The sequence below is a fragment of the Rhinoderma darwinii genome, chromosome 2 (genome assembly GCF_050947455.1).
Source record: "Rhinoderma darwinii isolate aRhiDar2 chromosome 2, aRhiDar2.hap1, whole genome shotgun sequence".
NCBI classification, from domain to species: Eukaryota; Metazoa; Chordata; class Amphibia; order Anura; family Rhinodermatidae; genus Rhinoderma; species Rhinoderma darwinii.
This window is the reverse complement of record NC_134688.1, coordinates 5,771,031-5,781,549: the sequence shown is the minus strand read 5'-3', so window position 1 is coordinate 5,781,549 and position 10,519 is coordinate 5,771,031. Positions and strand designations below refer to the sequence as shown.

Sequence of the window (10,519 nt, the reverse complement as noted above, 5' to 3'; positions counted from 1 at the left end):
GGCAAAGAGTGGAAGGGCAGAGCTCTTTTTATATTCCAGGGTGATCTGGAGATTGGTGATTAACAGATTAGCAGATTAACATGTGTGCACGCTGGCCATTTAAGGCCGGGACCGATTGCGAATGCGCACCCTTGAGTTCAGAACAGAGCAGAACAGGACAACCACGAGTGCTGGCGTCTCCTAGGAGGGAGACGCTGGCAGGATACCAGAGGTCTGTGGTCGTGGCCGTCGCAAGGTGAGAAACAGCGGTGGTCTGTGACCGCGGCCATGACACTTTAAAATGGAAAATATATTTTTCAGCTATATGTCTATGTACCTGGAGAAATTCAGGCCGATCTATGTTATTGTCTATTTTCTGTTTTGCTTCTTTTATTTTCTGGACTCGCTTTCTCTGACTTTCTCTGATATGCTGCTTGTAGTGCTGCAGGTTCAGAGCTCAGTGGGTGTTCCCTGTGGAGCTGCTCTCACGTTCTTCACCTTCCTTCAATGCTTTAGACTGTACAGATGTCTCCTCCCGCATCTCTCACAGTGACACAGCTGTACATGTTGTTGTGCAACTCAAGAGTTTCCTCAGAGATCTATAATCTGCTGTGTGTGAATAGAACTGACCTGCTCTGATCATAGAGGCTTCAACAGTGCTCAGATAGAAGCAGAAACACTTGACCATTGGATCCTACCACACACAGGGGTTGTTTGTAGTCAGCAACCATGGAGACAGATTCTACCGAGACTAATTACATTATTTTTTATTTTAGATTCAACAAAGTAAAAAAAAAAAATATATATAACTAAAAAGATTAATTTAACCAGTAACCATAGCTAGACCAATAAAATGATTGGGTATACCATTGGTCATTTCTCATTCTGGTTCAGAGTGGTCAGCGTGTACTTTCCTACATGCAGCACGGGGCTCCCTTGGGTAAAAATCTGCAGATGTGGTGAGGAGTCTATAGAGGACCAACTGCTCTAAAATCCATGTTGGTTAGGCCTCCAGCTGTCAAATAAACTAATTGGCACCTTGCAATCGCATCGCCTCCCTCTGTAAATTGACTTAGGTGTCAGGGATCTTCATTGTATTTTACATCTGACACCCATCGATGGAAAGGAACCTGAAGTGAGACATAGAGTCCCACAGGAGACCGAATTAAGGGGGCTGGAGAGTTGGGGTACATTCGAATGAGATGTTTTATTTTTGTGGGCAGTTCTACTGATCTGAACTTGATCATCAAGATAGGCAGTGGCGGATCCCCCTCATTATGGGCGGCCGCCCGGGGCCTGTGGCACCCGGGGGCTCATGGCCGCCTAAAGACCACATCACAGTTTTGTCACGTTTTTGCCGCTACTCGCGGAAAATAACACTACTAAACTGAAGGCCTTTGGACGCGGATACAATTGACATCGCTGGCAAGGCAAGGGAACCATCGGTTTCCTTCTGAGCTGCTCAGCCTTATTTTGTGATACAAACGGCGTGATGACGTCATCACGCCGCTTGCGTCTCTCTGCTGGATGCGGCCTGGTCAGAAGAGACCAGGCCTGCATCATCGGAGAAGAGGACGGTGCTGGAATGGGGACAGGTAAGTGTGGCACTAGCAACTGATGAAGATCACCTGTCTCACTGGGAAAAATAGGTCAAGGGGACCACATTGGTGTACACCACCAGTTAGAGCTAGATTGAAATAGGGTTGGGAAAGGGGAGAAGATGTGGTCTAACGTGAAATTAATAAATAACCTTTATTGATTAACATTAAAATGTATTAAAAGTCCATTGATGCAAACTGGTATGTGTGAGTGACCCCCAAACTCATATACCATAAACCCAAAATTTGGTGTAAATTGAGTGAGATCACTGGTTATGATATAAAGTGATTTCACCAACGCTATTGTTCCATTAAAGTGCACGTATCGCTGCGCTATAATGGAGATTGAAACTCAAAATGAGACAAATGGAATCAAATTGACAGTGTCAGTTGATTAAACTGGTCCGTGCTGGACAAGTGGGCTCATATGATGATTGCTGCACTGTGGTATTAACAGACAGCTAAGTGGACTTGAATAGCCCTACACTAACTAAATGGGTATGCATGAAGTGGACCACATGCATACCCTGCGTTATTGCTGCGTTAGTGGTAGGCAGCAATCAAAACTAGGGATTGAGTAGTTGAGTGATTTCACTTAGTGTTATATTCAATGTAACACTTATCACCGGTGTTGCATTGTGATGCACACATTGCTGAACTGTAAATAGAAACTGTTAATTGTTATTTTTATTCTTTATTATTTATATTAAATTTGTAACTTTTCATTTTTGTGGCTCCAGATGATATGAGGTGGAGTCCAAATAACGGTTCAAACAGTGTGTCAGCTAAGAATGTAAGCTGTGCTGAGGGGTAGTTCTTACAGTTATTGCTGCGCTGTTGGACCAGCAAGCAGCTAATTAGAATCAGAGTGAGCCCTGCAGTAACTAGATGAGCAGTGGTGATCGGACCACATGCACATCCACCGTTACTCCAGCGTTAGTAATAGGCAGTTATATTTTACTCGCGGAAAATAACACTACTAAACTGAAGGCCTTTGGACGCGGATACAATTGACATCGCTGGCAAGGCAAGGGAACCATCGGTTTCCTTCTGAGCTGCTCAGCCTTATTTTGTGATACAAACGGCGTGATGACGTCATCACGCCGCTTGCGTCTCTCTGCTGGATGCGGCTTGGTCAGAAGAGACCAGGCCTGCAACATCTGAGAAGAGGACGGTGCTGGAATGGGGACAGGTAAGTGTGGCAATAACTACAGGGGGTGGCACATTCTACAGGGGGGCTGTGTGTGCCGTGTCTACAGGGGGGCTATGTGGCGCTTTCTACAGGGGGCTGTGTGTGCCGTACCTACAGGGGGGCTGTGACACTATCTACAGAAGGGCTGTGTGCCACTTTCTACAAGGGGCTGTGTGGCACTATCTACAAGGGGGGTTTTGCCATCTACAGGGGTTGGTTCTATCTACAGGGGGTGTGTGGCGCTATCTACAGGGGGGCTGTGTGGCACTATCTACATGAGGCAGTTTGGTGCTATCAACAAGGGGGTGGTGCCATCTACAAGGGGTTGGTTCTATCTATTGGGGGTGTGTGGCGCTATCTACAGGGGGCTGTTTGACACTATCTACAAGGGGGTTGTGCCATCTACAGGGGATGCTATCTGGGTGGGCTGTGTGTGGCACTATCTACAGGAGGTGTGTGTGGCACTATCTACAGGGGTCTGTGTGGCGCTATCTATAGGGTAGCTGTGTGGCACTATTTACAGGGGGCTGTATGTGTGGCACAATCTATAGGGGAGGCACTATCTACAAGGGGGGATGTGATGCTATCTACAGGGGGTGTGAGTCTCTATCCACAGAGGGCTGTTTGTGACGCTATCTACCGGGGGTACTGTGTATGTGGTGCTTTACTTTACAGTATTTGACACAATTATATTCAGTGGCGCAGTGTATGGTGCTATTATATTTAGGGGCACAGTGTTTGACACCATGATAATTTTATCTTCGTTTATAGGTGTGGAAATGTTATAAAAGGGAGGAGCCGAAAACATCTGAGTGGCAAATTCTGCAGAAATTGTGCGTGGCCGGGAGAAGTCGTCATGAAGTCTGGACCGGATGGAGAAAAAAAACTACTAGAATCTGAGAAGACGTCACCGGTGAGTCACTGGATTTATAGAGAATCTGTCACCTGTCCTGACATGTTTATTATAGGAGATTTATTATAGAAAAAAGTCTTTGTGCAGTCCCGGACTGATGGATGTTACAATTTCCTTTGTGTCCCTGCACAGTGTGATACTATCAGTGATGGTTGGAGACTGTCAGTATGTAGGGACACAACCCTTTGACAATGGGAATCGTAACACTCATTTGTTAATGCTTGCACAAAAAGGTAGTGTTAACAATAGTTATGGTGTGGCAGGGCAGCGGTGGAGAAGGGGGACTCAAATTTTGGTAACAGCCCAGGGCCTATAGTCTACTTAATCCGCCACTGAATATAGGGACCAATAATAATAATAATAATAATAATAATTCTACACTTCTTGTCATGCCCCCAAAACCACACAATTTTATATCTGGGCAATAAAAAAAAAATGTTGCGTTCGCTATTGACCACGGCATCTAATGGGTTAAATGAGCGTGATGGTTACAGTGAAGTGTCAGCTGTATGATGCAGCCGGTACCTGCATTGTATGGAGCGGGCTCAGCCCATGATCCCGCTCCATACTTCCCTTACCCGCCTATCATATGTCGAGAAGGGGATAAACCATTTTTATTAATTATTTTGGGGCTTAATGGAAAAGAACAACAATTCCACCATTGTTTGTTGCCGTTCATTGTGCGGTATAATTGATGTGTTATTGTTGTTTTGCTGACCGCTGCGATTACCTCGATACCAAACAAATATAGTTTTTGTTTTTTTTTGGTACTACTTTTGCACCAAAGAAAACTAATTTATTTATCTTTTTCTATAAACTTTATTGATCTTCTTTAACCATCCGATATCCTGATCGCTTATGTACATGGCCGACCTGGGGGCTACTTCTAGGCCCCGGACAGATACACTCACCGGACCGGGGTGCGAGCTCATTTTAATTAATGTCCCCCTTCACATTTTTCCCACCAAATGCATGAGACCCTAATTGTTTTACTTGGGTGGTGTCACACGTCTCAGCGTCCCAGTAATTCAGTCACTGCAGATCTTGTCTCTGGGGGTGTAATTATATTTTCTTGTTTTGCGCACATCCCTTACTAAAGAGAGTCCCACGTGGATATTAATTAAAAGTCATCCTAATAATCAACCTGATGGGAGCAAAACAAACTCATGACTGTCCCTATAAATGAGGCTCCGCTGAGATGCAGAGAGACCACGGACTGAGTGGTGGAGTCACGTTCAGACGCCGGCTCTTTACACCTTTACGTTATACATATATATATATATATATATATATATATATATATATATATACACTCTGCAGTGATAGAACGCCTCGTGCTATGGGAATTTACCTGCAAAAAGTAAGTACTGGTGACATTCCTGCTTTTCCTTTATACCACGGTCTGTAACAGCTCCCCATCCCCCACCACCTAAAACGTGCCAATTATAATACTGGTGTCTTCATATGTAGCAGAGGGTCTTTGGGAATGCTCAGGTGCCAGATCCAGATGCAACTGCCAGCTACATCCCGGGCTCTATCTACTTTCTAATATGGCGGTGACATATGCAGCAACGCTGTACACAGAATGCACTCACATCACTCGCTGTCCATACATGGACAATATTGCTGCTGGTTTGGGAGGATGTCATAAAATTACATGATAAAATTATATTTGCCCGCAGCCACCAATAGAGGGAGCTCACTGTATAGGGATTTTTACAGATCATAAATCAGTATGCAATGAGCTCCCCCTAGTGGAGGCAGAAATTATTTTATTAAATAACTCATATTATTATTTAACTTATTATTAAACTCAGATACTAGGAATCCCCTGGTAAGTGCTCCCGTGATGTATATATAGAAGAGCCTGTGGATGTTATGTGTCACATATGAGGAGACCATTACTATAGATGTTGTGTGATAGTTGAGGGTCCTATTTCAGATTGTGCACTGGAGACCAGGATCTTTACGTTACCCCTCTGGTACTGTTGATTCCAACCCCAGGTTGATTTGTATTAAAAAGCTTTTCTTGACTTACTTCCTATTCATATATTAATTTATTGACCCTCAGGTGAAGACGCAAGATATCAACTCCACCAATGACCCTTCCACCACTGTTACCGAGTTCATCATCTTTGGATTCCCGAGCCTCAATGGCTTCCACATTTTGTTATTTGTTATTTTCTTATTTATCTACCTTGCCACCATCACAGGGAATGGCCTTATATTCCTCCTCGTGGTCCTGGAACAAAGTCTACACACTCCAATGTACTTCTTTGCCAGCAACCTCTCTCTTCGGGACATGATGTCCGCCACCGTCATCATCCCCAAGATGCTCAGCAAGTTTTCTATGCACCTTGATAGAATCTCTTTTTCGGGCTGCTTCCTGCAGATGTACTGCTTTGTGTCGTTGAATGCTGTTGAGTGTTTCCTCCTATCTGTCATGGCTTATGATCGGTATGTGGCCATCTGTTCCCCGCTCCACTACCATGCCATCATGAGCAGGCGGTTATATATCATCTTGGCCTTGGTGTCATGGACCATGGGATTCGCTTCCCCTATCGCAGTGATGATATTAGCTCTTAAATTACCTTTTTGTGGCCCGAATGTCATTCATCATTATTATTGTGACCACCCCCCTCTACTTCAGTTGGCTTGTGCCGAAACCTCTCTCAATGTCATAATTGGTTCCTCAATTAGTGCCGTCGTGCTCCTCATCTCCTTCACTGTTATAGTTACATCATACGTTAAAATAATCAAATCTGTTCTGCTTATAGCTTCATCCACCGGACGCAGGAAAACGTTTTCCACGTGCGCCTCCCATTTTGTTGTGGTGAACATGTACTTTTTGCCCTTAATCTTCATGTACATTCGTCCAAAACCTTCCTACTCTTCGAATATAGACTCATTGGTGGCCATGTTCTACACAGTATTAACCCCCATGCTGGACCCTGTTGCCTACAGCCTGAGAAATAAAGACATTAAGAATTATCTGAAAAAACATATACAGTGGAGATAAAAAGTCTACACACCCCTGTTAAAATGCCAGGTTTTTGTCATGTTACAAAATTAGTCCAAGAATAATAATTTCAAAAAATCCCCAATTATAAGAGGGTGTTCACACTTATGCAGCCACATTACTGTAGTTTTGTTATTTTTATTTGTCTCCTCTAAATTATTTCAGTTTGTTTTTCAATGGAATTGTACAGATTATGGGTCACATTAAAGGTGGAAAAAGTTTTGAAATTCTTAATCTTGGACTGATTTTGTAAAGTGACAAAAACCTGGCATTTCAACAGGGGCGTGTAGACTTTTTATATCTACTGTAAGGTGCATTGATGGTATGTTCACACGCAGAATCAAAAACATCTCAAAATATGGAGCTGTTTTTAAGAGAAAACAGCTCCTGATATTCAGACGTTTTTTGTGCCACTCGAGATTTTTGCTGCATTTTTACGGCCGTTTTTGGAGCTTTTTTCAAAAGAGTCCATGGAAATCTGCTCCAAAAACGTCCCAAGAAGTGTCCTGCACTTCTTTTTCGTGGCCATTTCTTTACGCGTAAAAAAACGCTGCGAAAAACGCTCCGTCGAAACAGAACCCCGTTTTCCCATTGACATCAATGGGCAGATGTTTGGTGGCATTATGCTTCCAATTTTCCGGGTGTTTACGGCCGAAAATAGGCCGTGTGAACATACCCTAAGGATAATACTAAATTATCATATAGGACAAAAACTTGTATGGGGAAATTTTATGACGTCACGTTATGACCTGATACTTGGAGAATTACAACAAACTATTCCCTTATAGAAGCGCATTATTATAATCTCTCCGCAATTATAACCTATTATATCCATAATACGAGGCATGGGGGGGGTGATCAGGGGCAATAAGACGACCTGTGATTGGCTGATGGGTATAATGATAGTCTATGTTGGCCGCATACTTTCATTGACAGAACATCGGAGGAGGTCAATTGTAGTTTCCCACGGCCCAGCGAGGCTATTATTGGATGCCTACTAGGCTGAATAGGATAGATTATGGTCATATCATTATATTAGGTTATTACTGTTCATGAAATCCTGTAATATATTCTATAGGGGCTCCTAAACAGAGCTTTACTTTAACCCCTTCAGGACCGAGACCTTTTTTTTACCACCAAGTAATCCCCTTTCTTGTCTTACAATACCAAATTCATGTACTTTGCCCAACATCCATTGTTGCTATAACGCCCAAGAACGAAGGTCCTCATATTAATTCTACCATGACCGTACACATTTTTTTATGGTAGGTGTTAAAGCAGATGGGGGGGGGGGGAATAAGTGACTGCAATAATTTGTGTTGATTTAGTGTTATGGATTTTGCATGATATGGTTGCATGATCATCAGTGCTCTATTAGAAGTGATCTACATACCGAGAAATGCAGGGAGGAAACAGATCTTGTCCTCCCAGCGCGTTCCTTTCCACATGTGAATTTCAGAGAATCATGACGTCATTGCAATGTCACAGTTTTCCTTGGTAACGGCTGGTATGCAGAAATGAATTTTTTGTTATTCGGGTCCCAAGGCTGAACACATCGGTCACTTCAAGTACAAAGTATTTTTTAATATCATGCTTCTATGTTGAGATCTGAATACTTGAAGTTACAGGCCCAAAGCCTGAGGCTGTACTACTGAGACAATCTGATGACAACATGTCCCCCTTTTGATTCCTGAAACGTTGTCAGAGAACCTTATATGTATCGTGTGATTGACTGTCTTTTCTGGGTTGTTTATTTGTTTGTTTTATCTGTCCCAGGGGTGTAGCAAGGGTGTGGGACTGACTGGGTCATGTACCCTAGGTGCCAGCAAGTTATTCTGGGTGGCAGTTGGTCGGCTATGTAACCTAGCTGCCAGCAAGCTGAAACTGAATCTTTGCCCCGGGTGAAGGAAGGCGTAGCTACAACTACAACCCTCTGGCATTGACATTCACCATGTAGGCATGTAGGTGGGTTTGCCCCGTAACACGTGGAGTATGAGATGAAACACGACCTCTTGTTTTAACTGTTTACTGAAGTTAATACCAAACAGGATGCTCTTCCTAAGCGGAGCAGACAGTACTACTGAGGTTGGGGACGTTGATCCCGCTGGAGTCTCCCTGAGAGAGGTTATGCCTAACCCCCGCGTTACCAAAGCTTTGGTACCAGCACGCCTCAGTCAGTCACTGTGGGAGCTGCCCACTACTGCCAGAATACCCCTAGGTAAGAGCTACACTCTCGGCCTTGGGTTGCGTCGTGGGAGTCAGTGGACTAACCGGGCCTACGGGCACTGCCGCGGGTCCTCGCGGAGCTAACCGCTACCTTTCGTGGCAACCCTCTCTCGCCCTCAATCGGTGGCCAAACTACTCAGGCACGCCTAGGGCGCAACCAAACAGCCACAGGTGATGAGTACAAATTGTTTAACGTCCTTGTGTTAGTCCCATACTGATTTTTGTCACTCGGACTGTTATCCCGTCTGCTCCAAGCCACAACAATTTATACACTTAACAGTTCAAAATATTCTTCTCAGCGATGTAACGACAGATAATATTCTCTTCTTAGGTAAGACCAGGAGCCCAGGCAACAAACAAATACTTGAGGGAAGCGTGAGACTTCACATGGGCATTGGCCCAAAAATATTCCGTTGTCTCAGGGTATGTTCGCACGCTTAACAAAAAACGTCTGAAAATACAGAGCTGTTTTCAAGGGAAAACAGCTCCTGATTTTCAGAAATTTTTTAAGCCACTCGTGATTTTCGCTGCGTTTTCGCTGCATTTTTTACGGCCATTTTTGGAGCTGTTTTCAATGGAATCAATGAAAAACGCCTCCAAAAACGTCCCAAGAAGTGTCCTGCACTTCTTTTGACGAGCTGTCATTTTACGCGCCGTATTTTGACAGCGACGCGTAAAATAAAGGCTTGTGGGAACAGAACATCGTAAATCCCATTGCCAGCAATGGGCAGATGTTTGTAGGCGTAATGGAAATGTTTTTTCAGGCGTAATTCGAGGCGTTAAATGCCCGAATTACGCCTGAAAACACTGCGTGTGAATATACCCTAACTTGCTAGGAGTGATCTAGCGAGAGGGCCGTTGACTGTTCAAGTCTAGGGACAATTACTTCTCCTCAGGTGACCGTTAGTTCAGAAGAGGGTGTTGGATGTGCAGTACTCTGTGTATGATCAGCCCGCTACACTGCAGAGGGTCCGGTACCTGTATCTCTTCTGGTCCAACCCTTCCTCATAGTATTGCCCTCCACAGCTTCATAAATCTAGCTGTACCTCAGGTAGCAGGGTACAATAGAGGCTCCGATTGCCTTCTCCTAATCGCTCCTCTCTCCCTCTCCTCTTCCGCCACTCGTCCCGACGGGACTTTGACGTTACGACCACCCTCCCTTTACAGAGCCGACGGAGACTCCACTCCGTCGCTCTGTGCAGAGATGTGCACGTCATGCCACACGGCATCATCAGTGCCATTGTCATGACCATGACAATACCCTTTCGCTTGGGAGCCGAACTCCCGAGCTGTGTTTCGGCCGGTGTTCCTGTGCTGTACCTATACGGCAAGCCACATGACGAGGGGTGCTAACCACCCTTTCAGGGGGCTACCAAATGACCACACACGGCAGTTTTGAAGCTTAGTCAATGGAAACGTATGGTTGTCCATTCACACATCGTATGAATGAAGTGATCACTAAAGATCTGCAAGGAATTTAGAGCCTGATGCAATTTTTTTAAAATCTTTTTGTAATATTTTACATGTGATGTTTTTGAAAGTTTTTATCTCATAGATTTCAATAGGAAAAAAAAACACAGTAAAAGAAGTCA

General features: G+C 44.2%; 1 protein-coding gene across 1 annotated transcript; it reads left to right on the top strand.

Moving 5' to 3' along the window:
- Positions 1-1,564: 1,564 nt before the first annotated feature.
- LOC142740334 (olfactory receptor 6N1-like) lies at positions 1,565-6,701 on the top strand. The gene is made up of 3 exons (XM_075849883.1): positions 1,565-1,574; positions 2,318-2,370; positions 5,754-6,701. Exons 1-3 carry the CDS (start codon positions 1,565-1,567, stop codon positions 6,699-6,701), a joined length of 1,011 nt encoding a protein of 336 aa, XP_075705998.1.
- Positions 6,702-10,519: the final 3,818 nt, after the last annotated feature.